This window comes from Lasioglossum baleicum, chromosome 3 (genome assembly GCF_051020765.1).
Source record: "Lasioglossum baleicum chromosome 3, iyLasBale1, whole genome shotgun sequence".
Taxonomy (NCBI): Eukaryota; Metazoa; Arthropoda; class Insecta; order Hymenoptera; family Halictidae; genus Lasioglossum; species Lasioglossum baleicum.
Window position 1 is genome coordinate 1,644,198 of NC_134931.1, and position 26,714 is coordinate 1,670,911.

The following is a 26,714-nucleotide window of genomic DNA, read 5'->3' on the forward strand; positions in this document are numbered from 1 at the left end:
ACTTGTCACAATTACAGTCAGCGGCAGTATTAAGTGGACATCCTTAAAAATCGCATAATTTTTTAAAAATTGGTCCAAAGGACTTTAATTTTTTTAAGATGTTAGACCGGCTAGTTCGCTATAGAATAAGTAAAGAAAAATTTATTAAGATTGCAATTGGTACTTTTTTATCTGAGCCTGTAACGATAATTTAAAAAATGCGTTTTATAGATTTCGGTAACTTATATACATATTGAAAATTTGATTTAAAGATGATCACGTAATGGCGAAATGCCCTGGCAAGGCTGAAAATCTGCGACTTTTACCCTTAAGCTCTCATCTTTAAACATATGTAGTTCATTGCAATGTTGACCATATAAATTACCGAAATCTATAAAACGCATTTTTTAAATTATCGTTACAGACCCAGATAAAAAAGTTGACAGAACATCATTTTTCTTTAGCGAACTAGTCGGTCTAGCATCTTTAAAAAATTCCAGTCCTTTCGACCAATTTTTAAAAAGTTATGCGATTTTTAAGAGTGTCCAACCAAAATTTCCGCTGACTGTAAGATTAACATGTAAAAGAAATCCTAAAATACTGAATCCTGAGGCAGTAGAGTTATTAATTAACTAATGCAATCGATCATCATAGATCATCACGAAAGACAAATTATGGTATGTTTATTTTATTAGCTTACTTTTTTATTTGTGGTAATATTGACTGAATATAATGTTAGTACTATTTTAGTCGCAATATGTATTTAAAATATTTCTTTTTTTTACACAGGAAAGCATTCTTTTATGTGTTAAAGATTAAGACCAACACTAAAAACTATTGTTCATAACAAGTAGAAAAAGGTTGAAAAACTATATTTGAAGAATTAAATTTTTTAATGAAAAATATCAATGAAAAGTTAGTAAAAATTATTGTTTAACAAATGCAAAAAATATTTATAATTATCTCTAGGTAAGAATTGTTATTTTTTAAATATTTTTGGTGAAAATTTCATTGCGTATCTAATAGTTCAAAAGTTAGAACAAAATGACACCAACTTCTTCGATCCGGATATCACTGTGTGCCGGTGTGAGGCTTTATGGAGTCACTAATACAATTTGCATTGCCATAAAGTAAGAATAAGCCGGTTCATGTAGAAATATTCCAGAAAAAATATTGTTCTTAGCGGAAAAATGCCGGCAGTCTAACAGTTAAGAAACCTAATGTCCCAGAGACTGAACCTCGGCAGTTAGGGGTGGAAATTCGAGAAGGACCAGCTCACTATAACGAATGACCAGTTGAGTATCGTTCATGCAGATTTCAGTGGTGTTTGCTCCACGGACAGAGGATTGAATTAGGCGTTTCCGAGCGGGAATTCGACGTCCGTTCAACGTTCGAGGTTCTGGCGCGGCGTTTCACGGAGCGAAGATCACCGCAGAAATGTTTCGCACAACCCGTCGACGTACGCACCCCACGCACGCACGCAGCCACACGCAAACCACGCGCGCAGAACGCGTCACACGGTTTTATGATCGTTCGGTTCACGGGTCGATAGAACAACGACGGATCGGAACGCGTTCTTTTGTCGTCGGTCACTATACAAGAAAGCGGTGAGAAGCACGCGCAGAAAGTGTTATTTCATTTCTTTTTAAATCACGCATTCACCACGGTTGCTTGTATCCGTTTTGTACGATACAATGTGCCTCGACGGTCTTCGTATCTCCCGTTCAGACATAGCATGTGCACCAGTGATCGCCAAACCCGCCGTCGACGCACTGTGGTCGCAAATTTCCCGCGTCTGGCCGGAATTTGCAACTTCGAATTTAGATACAGGTGCCTGGAGCGTTTATTTACTTCTTGCTCGATGTAATTGATCGTCAGACTGTGGATTTTACGCATTTATGACGAAACTGAGTAAATCCGAAACAATGGAAACATTTAACGAATTTAAAAATGGAATAATAAACATGTACCGACAATTTTATTTTGCACGAAAATCGAGAATACACAATGAAGCCCAGAGGAACTTGTACATCAATAAAAATTCTAAAAATAAATGTTTGTCTTCGTTCTAATGTTAACACAGCAAAAATCCACACTCCAATCGTTTCCATCGCGACTCGGAAAATATTTTCTCAGAAGAACAGTTCCAGAATAGTTTCGCGCGCGTGCTGATGAGTGCGTGCATTTTCTCTGAACGTAGTGATTAAAATCGCGTTGCCACGATTTGAACTATCGATTAGAATAGTCGATTTCCGTGCCAGGTTTTGCGGGAGATCGTTCCACAAAGTGCGACGAGTCGTTGGAACGTGTGTACCATTTTCCGACAGAGTTCCAACGACCCGGGACGACACACGTATACTTACAATCTATTAGCTGATCGCATAAGCGGCTTCGCTCGTCGACCATGAGCATCCAAAAGCCCGAGGAGCCTCGCTTATGTGACGAGCCAATACGTATATCGAAACTACCAAACATTACTAATCAACTTGCTCGAGCGACATCGAGAGCCTGTCCGATCGAAACTCCGACGACCGAGTCACGATTATTGATCGGCTATTATAACGATGAATGAAATCGTTACGATTTCGTAAACACGTGACAGGGCTCGAGGTCGTTCGACGACGATCCAAATAGATACGTTATCATCGGTTACTCAAAAAAGGAAAGCAGTCGGTCAAACTCCTCGGCCGTTACTCCGCGTGTAATCATGTTACAAAAGATGCTTGCTCGACGTCTTACAAGACCATCACCACCAAAAAGGAGAAACCCACCGGACTGGTTACAATTCCTTTACTTATGTCATACAGCACTGGACACACAGAGAGATAAGTATATATGTATATATAGATGTTACACACGCACAAAAATGTTACGAGTTACGAACGATCATGATACATTATTTACACCAAGGAAAAACAAACCAACAGACCGGGTTATACAAAGTACTCTACAGCTGTCTACGGTTCAAGCGAGTGATATACAACAGAAAAGCGTGTATATGGTGTGTCTTGATCATAATGGAGTAGATATCAAAAAAGACGAAGCTCGCTACTAATGCATGCTCATGCTCGGCTAAATCGTGCTGCGAAAGATCCCCGAACGATCGATCGAAGTACAAGCGTTATCTGATAAGCGGATAAGCCGCCTATAGGACCGATTCTCGGGCCGAGATCCGTTCCGTTCGCCTAATCTTCACCGTGAAACCGTGATCGCGATCTCTCCGATATATAGGTCGAGATCAATTCGATCCTTCCACGTGTTCGCCACCAGCATCGATCATTATCGCTGGAATTTGACTGCGGATTCCGTTTATTCATGACTATGATCATAGCGGTCGACATTTTAGACAGGGTTCATATTTTAACCACAACACGTTCGCTATCAACTTCGCACATTCGCGACGATCTCTTCGCGTAAGGAAAAATGAGTTTGTAAAAACGTATACCCTTTGCTATTATTTTCCCTCATACACTCCTCAAAAGAATTAAGGGATCACCTCTGCGAACTCGAAAAATTACTACCAGTTTACATGATCATAACTCCGGCCAAAATTGCTGCATCGATATCGTTAAACAATGGTTAGAAAGCGTGAAACCTCTAGGTTCAAGTTATAGCGAGATGAAGACAACATTCACGGTTAACATAAATTTTGTGCAACTTTGTAACGTCACACAGGGAGAAACAAATTTTTTTGATAAATCTCGTTAATATCATTTGGAAGGGCCATCTTTCCTGTGTAAAATGTGTGGTTGTTGATCATTGTGCGGTTTTTTTTGTTCAAGTTATTCAACATTAAAGTAAACGTTGGCTTTTTAACTTTAACTGGCTCCAGAAAGCGAAAAAATTATCGTAGAATCTTGTGCATAAAAGCAATAGAAAGAGCGTTTCTTTCTCTTCAAGGCACTTCTTTTGTTTTTTCAATTTCATTAACATTTCGATATACCAGGTGTTTCTGAAAATATGCTTGAAATATGCACAATTTCCATTTTTCCTTTAACTCGCTATATCTCGGTGAGAAATGATCGCAATACCATGATCCGAAAGTCAGATTGAAGCAGAGATTCTGCCGATTCGATTGAGCACCCCACGAACTTGCTGTGACAATTTTTTACCTATGGCAGCTGTGTTTGAAGTTAGTGATTCGCAGAAATTACCGTTCTACCTGCAGCAACTACCTGACATCCCTGAATTCCTCGATCGAATTTATGCCTGTTTCGTGTGTGTATGTGTGTGTGCGCGTGTGTGTGACACTGACTACTTAATTAAAAATTTTAATAACGTGTGTTACCACCTCGTTTATGAATAACAGCTTACACACACACGCACAAAAGAGGCAATTCTTTTGAGGAGTGTACTTCAAAGGAGACTACGTTGAATTTAACTGTTGGTACGTACATATTGCTTTATAATAATAACAAGACTGATACTTTCTCTTCATATCTCGTAAGTAGGCTGCGGATGTTAGGCTTTAGACTACGATTACGTACTACGATTGATAACAAACAATTCTGAGTACAGAAAGTACATAATAGTGATTATTGTGGGAGTAAACGATGGTAGCGAACGTGTTCGAGGGTTCGGTAGCAAAGAGCGCCGATTGGTTCTAGAGTTTCGACCAATTCCTGATGACCGATCGAACGGTTTTACGGGGTCGAGGAGCCTCGATCAGCCAGTCACAGGTAAATCTCGATTCGCGATACCGGTTGAGCGTTCCTCCGTATCCTTCGTCTATCATCGCCTATGGTTTAATTAGCATGGGCCTAACACAGTCACTCTCTTTCTCTCTCTCTCTCTTTCTCACTCTGTCCTGATCTCACACTCACCGACTTCCTCCGGCTGATAGTTCTTGATGACCTCGGCGAGCTCCATGTTCCCGGCGATCACGGCCACTTGGTACGGTGTCTGGTTCGCGTAATTCAAACTATCCTTTTGCGCTCCCCGGAACAGCAACTGCCTAATGCAGGACGCGTCCGTGTTGTTCACTGCGCAAACGTGCAGCGGCGTGTTCCCGGACGCGTTACGCGCGTTCATGTCGGCACCGTAGAACAGCAAATGATCCAGGTGCTGGACCAGGTTGTTGCGGCAGGCCTGCGATAGAACGCCAACGCGGGCTCAACGTTATCGATTATCGAAGGGCAGGACCGATTATAATTAAACCGAGAGAGCGCTTTCCCACCTTACAACCTTGCCTCGCGGCAAGCGGCACGCTACGGCACGGCAAGTCGCGACAACCGTTTCCCGTAAACAAACAACCCGCCACCCGATCCGACCCGACCGACTCGCGCGCATCGCACGCTGGAAATTTCTACGGATCAGGGTCCTTGATCCATCGATCGCCAAGAAGCTTCGCTTGGACACCGGTTTTATTATTAAGTCAAAGGTCTCCGGAACCTGCGTCTATCGCCACGCGCAATTGCGAACTTGCGCACGACAATAGCAAACGCAGGAAGGAGTGGCTAAATGTAGACTGTGCACGAAATGCTACCTAAAAGACTAGCGGAACTCTCTGGAAGCCTAAGAGTCATTCAAGCCTGGAGGACTAATAGTCTTGGTTTCGATGACAAGTCCAAAGGAGAATTCAATTGCCGCGTCGAATTTATTTATAAATTTCGGAGAGATAAAAAAAGTTCCCCGTCTATTCTCGTTGCACGAGGGTCAGACGAAAAGTTTCTGGAATCTATTTCGCGGTAGTGCTAGTTTAAAAATGGCCCCGAGCAGCGACAACAAAGATATTAATTGTCTCGACTGCCGGAGGGTGTGACGCGAAAGTCCCGAGGCCGCTTCATTAATTTGAAAGCAAATAACGCCATCGGCGCGGCGAGCGTCGGGAGGGATTAATTATTGCGTAGCTGCCTCTAGTCGCGTTCGAATTCTGGATCTAGATCGCGTCTGTCAGTTGCAGCGAGATTTCGAGAATTTTCGATTTTCCCAAGTGAGAGAGATAGAGGGGGGGGGGGCATGGTTTTAATAAAATAGCAACGAGCGATTCGTTCTGGTCGAACCATCGTCGTCGCTTATCAAGGTTGCACGCAGGTGAGCATAGGAGAGATTGCATCGACGAGGGAAATTTTCCCGATGAACAGCCTCGAACGGCCGTCGTATAAGAACGTTCCTTGGGAAGCCTAACAGCGGACCCTTATCGCAACAATGTGCAAAAATCGACGGGGCAACCGCGTTACACGGTATCCCAGCGTCCGGTCGGGCGTAACTCGGTTGGTCGGCGAAACGTTAACATGTTATCTATACGTCTGCGCGCGAATTAATTGATCTCGGCGGCTGTAATAACACAGTTAACTGGTTCCGCGGGTATCTCGGGCTCGAGAGCGGCCCGAGATTCGAGATCCGAGACCATCGGCGGACATTCAGATCGGCAATTTCTCAGCCGGCATCATCGATTCACCGACACTCTTGCTCCCTTTGCGATCGGGGACTTCTCCCTGGTCCGACAGGTTCGACAGAACCGTTCTCTCGCGTTCTCTTACGGTTCAACATCTTCGAGACAAGGACGCTGAGACGGTCTTTCCGAGTTTGCACAATCTCTTCTGACTTTGCCAATGTAATGTCTGGACTGCGGATCTTTATGCAAAATAAAAATTGTCCGAGTCAATTATATGAAAATGTATATCCTTTCTAGACCATCTTAAAATCTCGGAAACAATGTGTGTTCAGATCGGTATTTGACCTATTCATTTTCACCAATAATGCATAAAATCCGCAGTCTAGTAATATCTTTCGGAACATCTCAAAAATGTACTGGAAAAATTCCGGTACATCCTTCAAATGTTTCCTAACAAGCTCACGAAGTTTGAAATAAAAATGTCCAATCTTTTTGAAGAAATTCTGAAAGCTGTCTTGTAAGAAGAACGTCGAACTAGGGGGCTCTTCAACCCTCCACAACACCGTGCAACTTCGAAGCGAAACATTGATTATTCCTGATTGAATGTTTAAAGAATTCATGTATGAACTTCTTCAATGACTCCTCGAGATACATTTCAAGCAACAGTTTGTCCAGAGTCGAAGCAAATCAGGTTATAGAGGTTTGGCTAGATGGTTCGCGATAGATAACAGCCGCCAAAGAGTACGAAGGTGGATTCAAAAGGAACAGCATTGAAACCTGATGCACTTCCTGCCAGCCCTGCAGGTCCTGCGCGCCGATGGTCGCGTGATCGTGCAGCAGCGTCTCGCAGAGCATCGGATCGGTCTTGTAGATGACGCTGTAGTAGAGAGGCGTCAGTCCCTTGGTGTCCTTGTAATTTGGGCTGGCCCCGAGCTCGAGGAGCGTCTTCACCGCCTCCAAGCTGTTCCTTTCCACCGCCCTGTGCATCGCCGTCAAACCTTCCTTCGTCCGATAGTCCAACAAAGCGCCACCGTTCACCAACGCTATGATCACCTTCGACGGCTTCTTCAGGGTCGTCGCCAGCGTCAACGGTGTCTCTGAAAAACCGCGCGCCGTCTCGTGATAAAACTTTCGACAATCTTATCGCACAAGACGTTACACAATAGCTATTAGTAGACTGCGGATCCTTATACGAAAATGCTCTTATCAATTTTGCAAGATAAAGATCCGCTCCTTCGGCAACCGAAAGTTTCAACAACAGAAATGTGACAACAGTGCGCGCGGCTAAAGGCTTTACCTCCGGTCTCCTGACAATGGAAATTAGGATCCAGGCCCTTGCTGCACATCTTCGCGATCTTCTCGACCTGGCTGTTCGCCACGTACTCCAGTAACCTTCTCAAGTTCGTTCTGGTGTGCATCGCCTTCAGCTGTTTCTCGTCCAGGTGCAGCATCTTGTAGACCCGTCTCTTGTACTTGAGCTGCAACGTCGAGAAAAACACGTGTAGTTTCGAGAAACAAGTTTATTGCAGCGCGATCGTCGTATGTGATAATGTTCCCAGCGCTACTGTGTTTAAGGCGATCGGTCGGGAGCAACGAAGCCACGCCCACCCAAGGTTTTGGAGCTACTGTAGCGAGCAAAGAGAAGCTACTGTGTTCTCTTCCCGTTAGTTTTCGCGTAGTAGTCGGATAATATCGTCAGTGCAGTTTACACGAGAGCGGAGCATTGCCCTGGTTCCGTCGAGAGCGACGAAACCACGCCCACTTTAGTCCTGGAGAAACAAAGACACGGTACTAATGCTTTCTTGCACTTTTCTAAATATTTTTCTTCAACTCTTCTTATCCAAAACGCAGACCTCTGTTTTCAATTGTGAATTTACTTCCTGAAATATATAATTTAGCCGAGTTCTTGCTACCCCAATTTTCAGAACAAGAAAACCAATGTTGTAACAAGTACTTCAGTAATTGTTTCGGGAGGGGCTGCGGGGAGGTAGCGAAAACTTGGTTCCGACAGCCAAACAATCGCGAAGAAATCCAAAGTGGGTCGTCGCCTCGGACTCGCATCTTCGCTGCGTTAATTACCGTTGGCGCCTCGACCGAAAACTATTTTCTACTCTGCTTTTGCTCTGTTGTTGTTTTTTGGTCGATTTCCAAGCGGCGATACACGCCCGCCCGGAGCCGGAGAGCCCTTCCTCGTAACGAGACCCCGCCGTGCACGCCGTGTATAAAGTATAAAATTATCTCGGCTTAATGGGGATTCACCCTGCCGCTTCCTGGTGGTTACAGCTTCTTTGTAATTATCGGAGGCGTCGTGCCTCATAGCATTAGATTACTGACGGATAGGCAATATCGCGGCTGCAGCCCCGCTAATGACTACCGTTAGCAGCAATTATGATTATCAAGGGAGGCCGAGTTGTAATGCAAATTAGAGATACGGTGCTGCCACGCGGCCGAACGACGCATGCATCATCCCCCTTCTTACGAAAGACGACCAAAGTCATCCGATGCTTCGTCTTCTTCGTCACCGGTATTTCCGGAAGTACGCAATTTTTGTTGGGATTGATGTTTATTCGAATAGGACAGCGCAATGACATAAACGTTAGTCAGGTGCGGATAAATAATGTTTGCCTTATTCCTCCTTAGGCTCGTTACTGCGGAAAAATGGCGGCACTCGACGTGCAATAAAACGCAGGTCAAAAGAACCTTCTTTCTTTGCATGTATACTTTCTTTGGCTATCGGTTCCAGATCATTAGGGGTTGATGCTTTCCAGTTTTCACAACTGTCCACAGTGACAATTTCAACAATTTTTGAGTTTAACATACTCTATGTATAGTTATATGATCGCAATGATTACTATTGGATTGCAGATTTAATATTTGAGTGTGTTGGATATTCGGCCGATCACGGTGACCGGGTGAACCGGGTCCAGGTCACCGACCTTGGCCAGGATATCCAGGGCGTCGGTTTCGCGAGATATTTCAACGCCCGTCAGAAGGATGTAGATAAAGTGCGAACGTCCAAGGATGTCGGACGACGTGTTTTACTTTTTCATCGGAGCGGAGCGCCGCGCGAGAGCAATAACGCTCGCCGGATAGAAATGAATAGTCGAGGTTAGACAGGTGCCATAGATCACCGGTATTCGGCACCGTCGGTATCCGCAACATGCTGCTGCTGCTGCTGCGTTCTTTTTTTTTTTTCTCTCGAAGGTTTTTTATCTCCATCGTCCGCTCATCGATCGCTTGGCTCGCGAGCATGGTCGATCTCGTCACGCGAGATTCACTTTCAGAGACGAGAGCTGACTCACGAGGCAGACGTCCTCCTCCTCCTCCTCCTCCTCCTCCTCTTCCTCGTCTTCTTCTTGTTCTTCTTGTTCTTCCTTCACCGACTACCTGCTAGCAGCCGGTGACTGCCCGAAAAATCTAGCCGCGACTATTAATTTGCACTCCCTGGCCGTCGATGCCCGCCGCCTGCATCGTTTAGGATAATTTATTCTAGAACCGCTTCATCCAGGCCCTGAAACCTTCCCTGAAGAACGGCGAGCCTGCTGGCTACCGTTCAGAGATCAATTTGTGCTCCTGCACCGATTAGAGTACTCGGGAGCTAACGTTTTTGCGGTTGAACGCTAGCCTCTGGGTTTTATGTGTTTGTAACAGGAATGGGCGAGCGAGGTTCAAAACAGTCGGAGGACTGAGTGAATTCAAGAAGATTAAGGGTGTAGACTTTGCTTCCCATTTCTCGATAATGCAAAGATGGGTGTTTTCAGTAGGCGGAAGCGCTAGATAAAAGATCAATGTGGACCGTAGTCGCCCTCAAAAGTCCCATTTTTACGTTTACGAGGCGTAATTTGCATTATACGGCAGTATGTAGCCGTCGCAGCTTTATGCTTCCGAATAATGCAAATTACGATTTTGCAAATTACGAGATTGCGGCCTAGATTAATCTTTTATCTGGCGCTTTTGCCTACGGAAAAACTAGAAATTTGCATTATCGAGAAATGAGAAGGCGCGTCCCGCACCCTTGCAATCCTGGAAACGGGAGTCCACCCCCTCAACATATCATTCTCAACAGATCAAAAACGGTTTCTGTACAAACATCAATCAGTTTATTTGCACGTCTTTAGAACAAGATGAGGAACATTTTCAGAGGAACAATTCACGCTGACTGCCAACAGCCCGAGCTGGAATGCCAAGAAAAGGGAAACGCGTCCGAGATAATCGTCGCCATGAGTCGCATAATAAAATGAAATCGAGTGGCTTCGACTGTGCTCGGTTCTCGCAATAGTGCTTCTTGTTGGAAATTATCGCATTGGAAACGAGGCAAGAGAGTAGAGAGTCGACCGTAGCCTGGGCGACACTCGACAGCGATAAGAGGCAGTCGAAGGTGTCAGTGGCAAGGCGATCGACCCTCCGCATCCCTGAAAGTGAATCCTTGCACGCCGAGGTGAGCTCTCGAGAACACGTCGAGACGAAGACGAAGATGAACACGAGCGGGAAGAGAACGCGTGCACCGGGACGAGAACTAGATCCGGTTACGCAAGAAAACCGCGGGCAAGTTCCAGATCTCGTTATCCGACCACCGGGATTATTTGTTTTTCGCGAATCGCCGTTGAAACGGCCGACGTCGTCCATCGACTCCCTGATACGTGGCGTCGCTCTGCGTGGCGCCTCCTTTCTCGGACGGAATATTCAAATCTCCAGCTCCTGACTCGTAGATTCACTGAATCTTTGTTAAGAAACCATAATCAATAGAGTTCTCTTTTAACGATGAAAAGTCGAAAATAGTGAAACAATATCCTTTTGTATTTTATTTATTTTAGTCTAGGAATTAATTAAGCTGCGTACCCAAGCTTTCGTATTAGACAAAACGCGCAAAAAAGTAATCTAAAGTAATCCTGCGCAGTCAATTTCAAAGACCGAGCGCGAAAATGGGAAAAGATAAAATAACAATTTCAAATCCAATTTCAATGGAAATAGAACTCCCGTGAAACATGATTAAACTGACTCACGGGCTCGTATAATCATCGACGCTGCAAACATATTAAATCCGCGGTGTACTCGTTAGATTTAATCTAGCGTTCGATTAAATCGGTCAGCAATGCATAACCTCGTTCAACTAATTCGGTTAGCCTGTTCTGGAACTGAATACCACGTACCACTCTTCTTGTTCTTTGTCACATTTTTTTTACCGACCTTGTTCCACCGCAGAGATCAATCGTCTTTTACAGCGACATCTCGACCCTCTCGAACATCCTTTGTCGAAATTGTAAAGCCCCCGGAGTAGATGCTTCTTCCACGGGATGATCGATCGTTTATGATAATTAGTTCGTCGAAAAAGTCCGCCTTTTAATAACAACGATCTGTTAGTGGCGCGGCGGCCCTTTGATGCGCAGAAAAAACAACGTACAAAATGTCAACCATTCGCAGTCTTAATTGCGCCCCAAATAAAGCACTCCAATAAACAAAAAGTATTTGATATTTGGGGTCAGAGGTCAGCGAAGTGTTAGCCGGAGTTTTCGCCTCGTTTGCTTTTTCGAAAAAGCAAAGAGGTAAATAGTAAAAATAGTGCCTCCTTGACCCGACGCAAGAGGAACCCCATTATTCAAGAGTCTCTTGGACTCCGGTGACCGAGCGAACTTCTCTGCCGATGCTTTCTCTCGTGTTTTGTTTGACAGGGAACGGACGTCAATGGGGCCGGGCAATCTTGTCGCTGAAATAACCTTTTCCGGCCGCGTCAATGCGTCCTTTACCACCCCCGCAGCGAGCCCATTTCGCCCGCACATTCAGCTTCCCCCGCGGCAATTATTCCGGACGAGAATGGTCGTCGCGAGGTCAGGGATGAAAATTCAAATTAAACCCATTAACGATCCTCACCCGGTCTAACTCCACGAAAATATTCCGACTTGCCAGAGACCCTTACAGTCGAACACAGTGCTCTCGAAATCTGCATAGTTCCAAAGCCTCGCAAATTCTGTAAACGTTTGTCTTGGAATTATGTACTTGGTTGTCCTTCCGATCTACCTAGTATTACACTTATGAAAATTCTTGGTTAATGAATCACCCACTTTTGCTACAGGTTTCAAACTGTCGTCGCGACTGAATCATTTTTGTGTCCATTTATTGGAGGATGAAAGGGATTAGCGTGGATCTATAATAGCTTCGCGTTTGAAGATGTTGATCCCGGTTATCGGGTGCCACATAAAATGTTGAAAGCGAGCAATCGACGGGGGATTTGAGCCGAGAGCCGACAGACGGCCTCTCTTTATCAGTCGGGCGCGCGACTCCTCGGCTCAATTTGTGTACAAATGGAATTACTTTCTCGTTTTGTACTCTTTCGTTACCAGAAGTTACATATCCAGTTTCTCGCTTCCAGCGTTCCTCGCGTGGCCGTTCGCCTCGCTGGCAACCGGCGTCGAAGAACCGTGGAAATGGTCCCCGCGATTTATCGTGCGACGAGTTGTACAACTTTCTTTAGCGAATACTGACGATAATCGTAACGAGTGCCGGACTTGTTATATGATCGGGTTCGGCTATGGTACGGCTCAACTCGAACATCTGTTGCACGATTGTTCGCGCGATGGTCAGTTCCGGCGACTTTTGCTCGACGATTACTGGCTTATTTTTCTTCTCTGTATTATTTTTATATCAGTCAGTGTCCGTACTGAAACGGATGTGAAATGGATGTACGGTCTTCCGCAGAATATATAAATCTGTTGAAAGTTTCTCTTGAAATTCATTCAAAATTACTTTGTTGACCTGCAAACTGGACACTGGCGGATCATCCTGACGTGGGCCAGACACGTGGGTGCGTGTACCCATTTCCTGAATCTCTCAGTTCCTTTCTGCACACTATTTCGGAACCCCTCCCTCTCCAGGCTCCCTCTCCACTCCAACCTCTCATTCCTCTCTTCAGACTCCCCTTCCTGCCTTAGATCAACCTCTTCTTCTGGATCCCTGCTCTCCTGGATCTTTCCTTTCCTAGGATCCCCTACTCTCCTGGATCCCTCCCTTGCTGGGATCCCCTATACTTCTGGATCCCTATCATTGCTAGGATCCCTTTCACTCTTGAACCCCCCTTCCCTGGATCCCCTTCTCTCTTGGACCTCTCCCTTCCGTAGATCCCCTTTTCTCTTGGCTCCCCTTCCCTGATCTCTCCTTTCTTAGGATTCCCTACTCTCCAAGATCCTCATCTTTGCTGGATCCCCTTTTCTTTTGGACCCCCCTTTCTTGGATCCATTCCTCCCCTGGGTCTCTCGGTTCCTAGGATTCTCTATTCTCCTGGATCCCCATCCTTGCTAGGATCCCCTTCTCTCTTTTGGACCTCTCCCATCTCTAACCCTTACCCAGTCCTCCAGGATCCCAATTTTTGCTGGGATCCCCTTTTCTTTTGGACCCCCTTTCTTGGATCCATTCCTCCCTTGGATCTCTCCTTTCCTAGGATCTCTAATCCTTACCCAGTCCTCCCAGTCCTGAATCCCCATCTTTGCTGGGATCCCCTTCTCTTTTGGATCCCCCTTTCTTGGCTCCATTCCTCCCTTGGATCTCTCCTTTCCTGGAATTCTCTATTCTCCTGAATCCCCATCTTTGCTAGGATCCCCTTCCCTCTTGGACCCCTCAATGTCTAACCCTTACCCAGCCCTCTCAGTCCCCTCCCCGCTTAGATCCTTTCTGAAAACGCGTGAAATTCGAAACCAACGAGTAGTAGCTATTAAAGAAAAGCAACGCGCGACTCTTACCTCCAAGTATCCCATGGGCCCATTGAAGGGATAATCGCCGAGGCGGCGTTCCTCGTCCAAGAATTTTCCGGCCTTTCCATTCACGGGCGGGCAGAACAGCCCGTAATTGAAGCTCTCCTTCAGGTCCTGCAAGCGAGCACAGTATCCAGATTAATCGGGAACTCGTTCCGCCAGAGGGACGACCCGCCACCCCCGTTTCTACTAAACACATACTACCTCATGCAAGGGGAAATACTCGGGGGGGAAATACGAGCCTAACGAATATCCGGCGTTCGCGCGACAAACCGTCTCTCGATCGAACGCGATTCGCGATGAACGCGCGTCGCACGAAATATCGTTACATTACCATTCTCCCGTTCTACTCGTCTTCTTCGTCCTGACGCATCATCGATCGCATCTCCATTTAATTACTCGATCTCCGTCGTGAACCGAGCATAATCGATTTTCATCAAATTCACCAGGAAACGTCGGCAGACTAATTTCGATCTTACATCACCAACAGATGGGACCGAATCTCTCGGAACTCGTTTCTAAACATCATTACATCGCTACTCTATATTTTTTTTTACCTATTCTACGTCTCGTTGCTTGTTAATTACTCGACGACCGTCATCGTGACCAGAAAATCCTTAATCAATATAAATCACAGTATTCAATTTACTGGAGACCGTCGTCGTAACGAAACAGTTCGGAACTCGTTTCTACGTCCGCTAAAGTCGGCAAAAAATCTGTAGACTCTAATCTCAACGAGTTCGTAAAGGAGCAATTAAAACAGGATACGAGGACTTCTCCGAACCGCGTTATATTCGCAAGAAGAGGAACGTCCGGGAACTTAATTTAAAACGATCGTTATAGGAGAGATTCCAAGGTAGATCGAGCACGATTTCCTTAGATTCAACGACACCAATTTCAGTCAGCTTCTGGAAGAGGTTCGCTAACGTTATTCCGTGAGCAAACCTTAAAAAACATCGTTCGCCGTTAGGATTATCTATGCCGGCGATCTTGTCCAATTATTCGGCAAATATTTCGCCCTGTTCCGTTGGTGTGCCTCGGTGCAGGGATGCTCCCTCTCCCCCGGATAATGAAAGACACTCGGGGTCCTCTAGGCAGCTCTGTCTTGCTCGCTCGCTCGGCCGCTCGCGGGGATGATCCCGCGCGCCTCCGTTGAAATAATATGCTTCGATTTCGCCGACGACAGGCAGTAAAGTCTGGAATTTACGGACTGCGCGCGGGGAATTTCGCCATCGTTCTTCCTCACGCGCTGCGTGCCAGCAGGTTTCTTTGTATACACGCCACTCTTTATCTTCGCGGCGGACAGGCCTCGTACGTTCTCCTCGTCCCGTCGCGTCGCGGGCCCACAACCAGGGAGGACTTCTCTCCTTTGTAGCACATTATTCCAAGCTGCGAACCGGACCCCTCCGCCAGACTGAGCCACCCCTTCGAAGCAGTTCGGTGTCTGTCGATTTTCTGGCGCGAACCGAACTTTTGTCTACATTAGCGTGGGTCCTTGGAAACCACCCGGCAGTGACTAAGACCCCGTTCGGCAAAACGCGCTTTCTTGTTTTGGATTGTTGGACAGCGTGGACACGTGTGAACGAATACGAAGACGGTTTCCGCCGTGTTTGAACAGGGGCCTAGGATTGACCAGCTAATAGACGGTTTCGTTGACCACCGGCATCTGTCTCGCTGCTCGTTTCGGGGATCAAATGTTTTGTTAACACTAACCGTACCACGACTAGAGATGGCGTTCAAAATCACTCACGGTGATGTACCACAGAGATCGCAAAATTACGATCACAACTGTGATCCTAACTTTTTTATCTCGAGTCTAGTAATTCTTCATCATTGAGTTAAAAAATTGTATTATTTCTGTGATTTGTAGAAAGGTATACGCAATTCCTTATTTAAATACCAATACCGGACAATACGTTACTTAATAATGATAATTCGTAGCATGAATAACGATAATTCTAACTTTTTTATCTCAAGTGATAGTAATTCTTCATCTTTGAGTTAAAAAATTGTAGATTTGTTATATTCTTTATTTCTTTCTTTTACTGGATTTTTATTTTGCTTCTTAGGTTAAGTATTTTTCTATATTTTTATATTACATATTGTTTATATAAGACATATAAATATATATTTACTAATTTTTCATATTTGTTCTTTTTAAATTGTACTATTTGTGTTAAGTTTTTATACATTTGTATATCTTTTATATATACAATATACCACACAATATAAAACATTTCGCAAGGTTTAAAGTTTGAAAAAATTTTAAACTGAACTTTCTTTTACAATTCATAGTCATTAGTTATTACTAGACTGCGGATTTTATGCATTTATGACGAAAATGGACACGTACAATTTAAAGCAGTGGACGAATTAAGAAGATTTAAGGACATCAGTGTATTTCAGCTTGATAGGATAATTAAAAGAAGAATACAATTTTTATTTGGCTCCTGTGTCCTTGCAGCCAATGCAAACATTTTTTATTTTGCATAAAGATCCGCAGTCTAGTTATTACTAATGATTAATTTATTCATTATTCTCCTTGTTTTTATTTTTTGTTATGTAACATGTCCCGAGAACACAGACTTCTATATACATAGAGTGACCAAGAACAGTTTGTTATGTTGCTATGCTCTCCACCAATCAGAAGAAGTACATGATCGAATCACGAGTGACTCGGAAGTAGCACTTCATTCCATCTCTAACCACGACCGGTCAAACGACCAGTTTCACATTTTTTATATTTTAATCATTAAAATTATGAAGATGCTTCCGTCAAAAATTATTCAATAAACTTCTTCATTTAATCATGCATTAATATAAAAATGGTGAAAAATCTAAATAAGTTCAGGCTTGTAATTTTTATAAAGCAATGTATATCCGACACATTTTGTAGACGGTACGATTAGTGTTAAACGCAACGTACTCTCCGTGACGGCTCAGGGCAAAGGGGACCCTGCTCGCAGCCAATGGTCAGGCTTTGACGTCACACACTGTAGCCAATAATTCGGCTAGAACCGAAAGTGCGTGTGGAATGACCCAATCGGACAGCTTGCTGCCGTCTTCCTTTCGATTTCCTGCCAGGAGACTCCTTGCGAGGCAAATATCGAAACAATTTAGTACAACAAATTCATGCACTCTCTAAATGTTATACTACGAACTATGACGAAGCGTATAAAATTTATTTGACTATCTCTAAATAAGACTCCCTCGCCCCAAAGATCGTGAACGTTTCGGAGCCGAAGAATCGCTGTGAAGGTTCGGTTCCTGCGGAAAGCCGCCTCTGGCGCGAAAAACGGCCACGAAGAGACGGAACACGTGCCGGCCACGGTACAAACTACACAGAGGAGCCGTGCATTACCACCATACGCCGCGCGTTTACCGCAAAAAGCGAACGTCGGCTGAGGAGGACGCGGACAGAGCGAGAAAGCCGAACCGGACGAACGGACGGATAGGGGCGAGAGACGAGGAGGAACGATCCACCCAACAATCATGGCAACAATAGCCAAGAGTGGAACACGTGCCAAATTAAAGGCCTCGAACGAAAGTACCGAGGTGCGCGGCCGACTCGCTCGCTCGCTCGCGCGAGTGTGTCTGCGCCCCGTTTAAAACGTCTGTGATGCACGGGGGTGTGGCTGAGAATCAGCCTATCTCCTTCTTCCTCTCTCTCTCTCTCTCTCTCGCTCTCTCTTTCGGAGACAGAAACGCCACCGAAAGGGAGGAAGAGCTGAGAGCCACAAAGCGATTTCCGTCTCGACGAACGAGACACGCGGTTTTCCACTCGCAGACGAGGTTTCCGTTCGAATCCGGCTCCGCGGTGCTCCGACGTTGATGTGCAGATGCTAAGAATATTAAAAATCGCTTTGAAACTTCAGTCGTTTCGATCATTGATCGTTCTGCGTGTCCTCAAGATGGTTTTACGTCTGTCAAGTGGATCAAATATCTACAAATTTTTAGTTTTCTCTACATGCGATACTGTGAACATAAATATTTTCAGTTCCATCTCCAACTGTTTGGAACTACGAGGGTGGTATTAAGACTACTATCTTTGGCTGTTTCGCGAGGCTGCAAAGTTTCACTGGAAATCTTGCGGTCTGACAGCCGCCGAGCATTCCTTGTTAGTTAAAGCCGTTAGCTGACGTCGCGAAGGATTGAACGTCCTTTCGGGTGACGTTCAAAGACGAGTGCCGAATGCGAAGAGCGACAGCTTTTGGCGCGAGGCCAATGTTGGAGCGCGTGCCATCTTCGCGGCTGATCAATTTTGCGATTCGATACCCAGTAGGCGATTCTTATAAGTCTCGATGGACCGAATAGGAATCCTGTAGTCGATTTCCCCCGCCACTTTTGGTCTTCAAGAAATTTCATTCCCCAGAACAATTTTTCAATCTTGATCTCGTTTTTCGTAACTATACTATTTTTCAGTTAAGAATGGAGTCTGCGTTTGAATTTTTCTCGACGACTTTCGAAAGAAGAATGTCCACTCCTCCGCGTGGTGGTTAATCTTCAAAATAAATTTAAGGAATGTCCTAAACAATCTTCAAGAAAAAATTTCTATGAGTTATCGGTCAAGTCGACCCCGTTCGAAACGATTATCGAAGTCTGCACATTCGCAGACAGCCCTCGTCGCCGAGGGTTTCCTCTAGCTCGCGATCGTTAGCGTCGACTGTTCGCCCCCGGCGCGGGCCGGGGTGGCAGCGGAAAGAAAAGAGAGAAAAACGAGGCGCAGCGGAAGCTCGGACGTTCGTTAAATTTCGTCTTCGTTAGCGAAGAACTCTTCGCCGATTGTCGGGTCCGTGTAAACATGGCATCCGGGCGAACCTTAGGAAGGAAGACGAACGAACGAGTTCTTCTGGCCGATGCGCGGCCCGCCGTCTCGAGGAAAGAATCCGCCGGAGGAATCCTACCGGAAGGAAACGAGCGAGAGACCTTTTTCCAGGAGGGGAAACAACGCGGAAGAAGAAAGGCAAATGTTGATTCTCGCCGGGGACATTTAACGACGCCGCGCCGGGCGCCTGTATCCACGTTCTCTTCGCCCTCACTTTTCGATCTTAATGGAAAAGGTAATCTCCTCGAATCGACGCGATATAGTCTCCTCGCGAGCAACTCCGCGGCTGCGACACTTTGCTCAGATTTTCGTCGAAGTTCTCTTCGGTGCTTGCGAGCGACAAACTTAATTTCAATTTGCCCCCGGCTTCGAGTGTTTCGCGGAACATTTTTAATGTTAATCGACAATTGAAAAATACTTACATAAGCGAAAGATCTCTGAAGACAAAAACATCAAGAATATAAATTGCACACTTTCTATGTTATAAACTAGGTGTACTTACAAAGTAACCGTACACCATTTAGAAACGAATAACTTTTTCAAAATTGGACCCGACACACAGTGCGGATAAATGGCCTAATATTCGGCACTTCTCCAAATTTGGTTATTAATGTATATATAGGTAATTTCTTTTACAGAAAATGATATTTACCAATATCATTAATAAATTTATTAAGAAATTAATAATTTTTATTTAAACAAAAATATATTATTAAAAACTAACAAATTTAAAACGGAATTAATAATAAATGTACCATATTTAATATTAATAATAATAAACTTAGACAAATTATAATAGTATCAACAAAATTAACAAACTTAACAAAACGCTATTCGCTATCCGAGTCAGCCTCGGTATTTTGAATGTGATCCAAAACGAATCATTCAATCCCGTGATCTTGCACATCTCGGATTAAATATTGATCAATTTCAGTAAAATCGCAAGATTTGCTTTTTGTTGTCGTTTCTCGAGATATTTCAATCTCTTCAGATAAATCGTCCACCCTGTATAATTATTGCAAAATTGTATTATACATAAAAATGATTATTATATGATTATTAATAACAATTTCCATCCTAATACGCATTTTTTGCAAAAGAAATGTATTTCATATCGTGATATACACGAATATTGAATTTTTCGGTGGCGGACAAATGGCAAAATTTTGTACAAAAATCCAAATTTGTTTACGAATGTATATGAATTGGTAATTATTCGCAGAAAATGAAATTTAACGATATAACTAATAAATTTAAAAAGAAATTAACGAATTTTCCACAATACAACATAAAGGCAAGGTACGGGCACTTATTAAAAAGTTTATAAAATTAAGAGTAGCAGTTAGTTGTAGGCTAAACTATGAAATTCTTAAACTACAACAAGTAATATATCCGAATATGTCAAAATCTCAGGATATTTTTTGCCTTTCTCGAGATATGTTAATTTGAAGTTTTATATCCAAGTAATAAATAAAACCACCGTTGAAAATTTATACAAAAAATAAATCTACTTTATTAAATGTAAAAAGAATACATATACCTTGGTGATTATTTTCCATTATACAGAATTATTATTGCAACACTGATTTACAATTAATGTAATATTATTTGATTTTTGGGACTCTAGAGAGTGCGACACATGGTAAAATTTGTTATAAAAATCTAAATTTGGTTACTAATGTAAATGCAATAGTAATTATTCACCAAAAAAAATGTAACAATAAAATTAATAAATTAAAAAAAAAAATTAACAATATTTATGCATAAAAATTATTGTTATATGATTAATAATATCAATTACCACCTAATAAAACGTTTTGCCAAAGGAATTTATCGTACATCGTGATATACACGTGTAGTGAGATATGCCACGTTTGTCCGCACTGTGCGACAGCTTGAGTTTTTTTGAGACGTTAAAAGGATTAGTTATCAGGGACGATAATTATCGATGTAGAAAAACTGTTTCGATTGCGCAAAGCAGTTATCGATGATCGAATTTCTTCTCACTTGTTCATAATAATTAATGATGAGAAAATTCATTTCGGTTGCTTATTTAATTATTGAGTTGTCCACTCTTTTTCGGATGGAGCAAGCCTGTGAAATTCATTGAGAAGGTTTCGTACAAGACGAATCAACAGATCATAAGAACAACACAAAATCTGTTTGTTAACTGTCTTTGATAATTGATTGTCTACCATTTGAAAGTTGTACTATTTAATAATAACTAATACAAATTTCCTTCATCAATAACTGTTATGAGCGATCAAAATGTACTTGTCTCATTGATAACTGTCATAAGCGATCAAAATATATGTCTCTCCATCGATAATTGTTATGAGCGATCGAAATAAATTTCTCCAATCGATGACAGTTATGAGCGATCCAAATAAATTTCTCTCATTGATAACTGTTATAATTGATCGAAATTAATTTCTCTCAATGATAAAACATTTACCAACAAGAGAAAAAATTTTCGATTACTTATAATCCTTATTTGTAACCAATACGATTTTAGTCGATGAAATACTTGTTTTTTTCTGTTTGGTTATAACAGTTATGGTCCCTGTTAATTATTGTTATTGATTGTAGTTGCAAAGGAAAAAGTAAAGGTCGCGATTTTTAAATCACTTCTTACAAACAATTCTTCATCAATTTTCCAGTAGCAACAGCATAATTAATCATTCATTTCTTACATCGTTAATTCCCTTACATATGTTCGCCGCAAATGCAGAAAATTGTTAGAAATAAATCCAACTTCTCGGACACAGAGATCTTCACTTATGTGGCTTTACACAACCGGTGTGAGAATTTGCACGATGCGAAATTCCGGAGCGAAGATCGCCGTGTGCCAGTAAACTCGTTACACGTAATTCGTGGTAGGTAACTCGCGACGAGCCAAGTGCACTTCCGGTGCATCCGCGCGAATAGATGCAGCGCGAGCTTCATTGAAAAGCAAGCGCGTTATAGGAGGACACACCGGAGTCGGGACACGTTCCGACTAATTAGGAGGTAAACCGAAGCACTTCGAATCAATATGCGCGGCACCGCAGCCACCGTGCGTCGGCCGAGGCTAATAAATCGGCCTAAATCCACCAATCGGATTCCCCTAAATCCCAGCGCACGCTCGCGCTCCCGCTGCTGCTTCCCCATTCTTTTTACCACCGCTTGTCATACGTCCCGTTCGAAAACAAAAAAATGTGAAATCCGACGTTAACTCTTGGATGACGAATGATCTGCGACGAATGGGGAATTAGTTCGACTCGTAGAATTTTTTCGATGGAAAAATCGGGACCGGGTCTGAAAGAGTGTACTCCAGACTGCAAAACGATGCACGGTATATTTGGAAACGTGTTCTATAAAATAGAAATGAGAGTTTTTCAAATGAGTAAAAATCGATAATTTGTTTGCCAACACAGGAACCTCAAAAATGCTATAAAATCAAAATAACCTATTTAATGAAATGTAAATTGAAAAATCAAGATGTTATAGATTTTGGTACAGTGAATACATTAGTGAGAAAAATTATTTTCAATCAACAACAATTTAATCAACGTGTTAAGCGAACAAGCTTGAAGAAAAGGCTATTCGCCGAAGACTATACGACCCTCGATGAGTCCTTTCTTCTTCTCCAGGACGATCGCAATGATCCAAGAGATTGGAGAAAGATCGGACTCGCGAAATTCACCAGGCCAGTATCCGCTCGAGCAATTTATCTTGCGGCGGTTGCGGAATTGCGCAACTCTTTTCTCTTCTCTCTCGATATCAACAAACGGCGACGACGACGCTCGCAGGATCGTAACCCTACGTCTTTGGAGTGAAAGTCGGCCTCCGACAGACACCGCTTCTTCCTTTTTTTCCTCCCAACTCCGGGCGGTCCCGCTGCGAATCCTCTTCGCCCAATTTGGTTGGCGAATCGAAGTCGATCGAGTTAGAAAAGTCCCCTCTCGAAGGAGAAGAGGCTGCCGAAGCTGCCGCTCCGGAAAAATGCATAAATTCATGAACGCGTCACCGGCAGCCCCGGGATTAGGGAAATGGATGCGAGCGCGAAGGAGATTTGCATCCGCGAACCAGTAATTCGCTCTGCGAACACCGCAAATGGACACGCACGGTTCCCGTTCGCCACCAATACTATGGTTGGCTCACTATAGCTTCGCCAACCGAACTGGAGACGTTGAAAGAGTACTGTCTCAGTCAGACGTCTTAACGTTTCCATTTTTATTTCGTTCGATAAATTCCATTCAAATTCTATCGGAGTTTATAAATCAATTTTCGAAACCCTTACCGAGTCGTTCAATACAGGGTGTGACCGTTAAGTTATGTCACCATTTTTTAGGCAATTCCAGTAGTGCAATTAAAAAATGTTTTAGACAAAAGTTTCTCAGTACTTGGTGAGCTACATGTTCGCATATTCTTAAATCTGAAAAAATGCTTTTTACGTAAAGAAGTAAAGGTCACCTTGACTTTTTTTAAATGGCACCACATGCTTCGGACATCATGGGATTGTTTTTGACGTCGAGACGAATTCAACAGTGTATTACACTATGATCTTGAAATGACCTCAAACTCGAAAATTTCGTGCAAACGTAATTTTAATGAAAAATTATTTCTTACAATATAAATCAAGTTACATCAGATGTTCGAACTGCGATCCATCTTCTACGATACAGAGCTCCGCTATTTCTATTAGATTTTTCGTTGTCGCCATAATTAGGGCGTCCCGGTTTGTGTTATTACATGCAGTTGTTATGCGATTTCGAAGTTCTTGAACATTATTGATTGCTTTATCGTATACAACAGATTGCAGATATCCCCAAAGATAAAAATCCAACGGAGACAGATCTGGAGAACGAGGTGGCCAACAAATTGGACCATACGTTCCTATCCAACGATTTCTAAACTTGTTATTAAGATATCCCCTAATTATAATAGCATTGTGGGCGGGACACCCGTCTTGATGAAGGTACATATCGTTCCTAATGTGGTATGTATCGTTCCTAATGTACCTTTAATATTTTACGTAAAAAGCATTTTTTCAGATTTAAGAATATGCGAACATGTAGCTCACCAAGTACTGTGGAACTTTTGTCTAAAACATTTTTTAATTGCACTACTGGAAATGCCTAAAAAATGGTGACATAACTTAACGGACCTGTATATGCATCATTCTTTTTTGCGGAGAGAAATCGAAATAAAAGAAATAAATCAAGCCTTGCCAAATCTCTCGATATTTATGGAAATCTATCAGCGGCGTGATCTTGTGACGTCAAATTACCAATCGATAGACTGCGGATGTTTATGCGAGTTCCAATTATTATAGACAAATTTTAAGAAAGTGGAACGGAGTAAAATCCTATTTGTCATGGGAACAGTCTTTGTAGATGTAAAACAAATACAAATCGAACAAAAATGTATCGAATTTTATTTAATAGCATGTTTTGGAAATTTTTATAAGCCGCATAAATGCATAAACATCCGCAGTCTACTCATCGATAACGCAAAAACATGCATTTTAGGATCTGCATTGTCCTAGATTGGTCTGTTAGGAAACACAATTGACCACTTCTGAACTCCTCATTGCGATATTGAAGCGTCAATTTGGGTAGGAATGAACCCTTGCATTTGCGTGTACGCACCAGACTCTTCCTCGTACAGCCTTAAGGCAGTCGACTTCGCCAGGGTTTGGATCGAGCAACCCCTGCGGTAGACAAAGAGGTGACCCCGCGTATCCCTGGGAGGTACGAACAAAAGCAAAGAGGATTGGCCGAACGGGTGATGTCGTCTACAATTACAAGGAGAGAGAATCGGCTCCGCTCGGCTTTAGCTTCGGCATCGGCTCCGGCCTCTAAGAACATTTTTCCACGGTTTCGCCCAGGAATACAGGCGCGGCCGTGTACGCACGCGTGTACGTATATAAATTCCGAAAGCGGGCAGCGCGTATGGGGGCGCGTTAAACGGCGAGACCCTTTTGTACGGCCCTGTATGGGAGAATAATGGTCGAACCGTGTCTCAATCGTGCTTTATGGGATGTAATTGCGGTCAGAAAAGGGGCCCCGACGATGTTAAGCTTTGGGCCCAGGCTCGTGTGCGTCGCTGCTTCGCCGAGGAAAAGAGAAACAGAGAGCCAAAGTGAGAGAGAGAGAAAGAGGGAATACCGGCGATATAGAAGCGTTACGGTTTTAACCTTCGCAAACGAACCACGAAACGAGTTTTTGCGAGCGACGACGACGCGCGCCACCTTCGTCGACGAGCGTCACAGCAATTCCCATCGGGACTCGTCGGCCAAATTCGGTTTCGGAAACGGTGGGCTACTGCTGTTCCTTGTTTGGAGAGCTGGCACTTTTCTTCGGAGCGCTGACATATATGAAATTCCTTTAAGACAAGTTAGAATTTGTTGGAAAACTGTTCACTACAGAAAAGAAGAGACTCGTAACTATACTGCGAAATAATGTGCAAAATATTGTGACAGTTATTTAATGAGCTGAAAATCATACAACTGCATGAAAAATTTGGTTAAATAATTTACTGGTCTGTGTTTGATCTAGCAATTAATGTCCTAAATACATAAAATCCACAGTCCACTAAGAAAAGGGGTGAACGTCCGCGGGGCAAAGGTCTCACTACAAATTGCTAGAGCAAATTCACGAATTTGGTCAATTAGAGAGTTCCGCGAACGTGTCGGGGTCCGAGGAACGGAAACGGCTGACCCTTAGAGGGTCACAGAGGGGTCGGGGGAAGCAGCCGAAAACGTCCTCATAAATGGACCGGTCGCCGCTGCGAAACGAGGAAGAGAAAGAAGCTCCGGTGGACAAGCGAGGCCCGTTACGAAACGGCCCACGGCCGTAAACTGAGGATCTCGATCTTCCACGAGATTACGAAATCCCGGAATTCATAAAACGCGGGGGATCGAGGACGTAACAGCCGCGTTCGACGCGTTGATCCGCGGATTCCTGGGACGAGCTGCGTCTCGAGATCGTCCTGTGACTAGCGATGGGACCGAGTGCCGCGCGAGCGTCGGTTCATTCAATTTTAATACATGTTACATTTAAAGAGAATTCATGTATGTAGAGTTCCATGTGTTTTTTGAAATCGTCGATTTCAGCTGCAAGAAAGACTTCTGCTTTATCTCACTACAATTTTGCTGTATCCAATAACCGTTTCCCTGGGTCCTAAACGTTTCGGAGAACCTGGCAAAAGTGACAGGTTCCAGATTTTCACAATTATTGAAATTATAAAGATGCTATCGTGGTCATAAATATCCGCACAACTTTCGAACAAATTTAATCTTGTTATTTTTATAAGGCAGCATATGCCGGCTCCTTTTAAAGCTCGGCAGGTTCAGTGTTAAGTGATTGCTTCTGTTATGAAATGCATAGTTCTCCCGCTGGTGAGGCGAAACTCGCAGTTAAAAATGGAAATTGTTCCCCGACGCCAGCGCTCATGCGAAGAACACAATACTTGAACTTGATCCCATCCCTAGCAACGAGCAAGAGCCTCGGGGACAGGGGGAGAGCAGGCGAACAGTGCACAAAGGCGAGTGGAATCACCCGTGGCCGGACCAACATCGGCGTTAAAGAGGAAATACGAGCCATAAACCTTCGATGTATGCGTTGGGCTGAGCAAGAAGGAATGAGAGAGAGAGAGAGGAACGAGGAATACGAAATCAAATTGCCAGCCCGGCCAAAAAATAGAAAATGATCGCGCACCGGTGGATGTTTAACGGCAGCCGGACATTCGCAGCCAGAGTCTTGTAACGCGGGCGATGAATCGATTCGCCGTCCGAGTCGATAATCTGTCGAACCCTGCTGCCGGTCCCAGGGGAATGGTCCTTGAT

General features: G+C 43.7%; 1 protein-coding gene across 7 annotated transcripts in view; it reads right to left on the reverse strand.

Annotated features, from left to right (window-relative positions):
• The window catches only part of Prosap (SH3 and multiple ankyrin repeat domains prosap), a 268,014-nt gene that overhangs the window by 22,986 nt on the left and 218,314 nt on the right, over positions 1-26,714 (reverse strand). For 4 of the 7 annotated variants that reach the window (XM_076420215.1, XM_076420219.1, XM_076420218.1 and 1 more), the window contains 4 exons: positions 14,047-14,172; positions 7,614-7,794; positions 7,094-7,455; positions 4,803-5,067 (listed from right to left, as the gene is read on the reverse strand). In XM_076420215.1, the coding sequence (XP_076276330.1) occupies positions 4,803-5,067; positions 7,094-7,455; positions 7,614-7,794; positions 14,047-14,172 (934 nt within the window). The remainder of the gene's footprint in view (positions 1-4,802; positions 5,068-7,093; positions 7,456-7,613; positions 7,795-14,046; positions 14,173-26,714) is intronic. The other 3 variants (XM_076420220.1, XM_076420217.1, XM_076420216.1) reach the window with 1 other exon arrangement.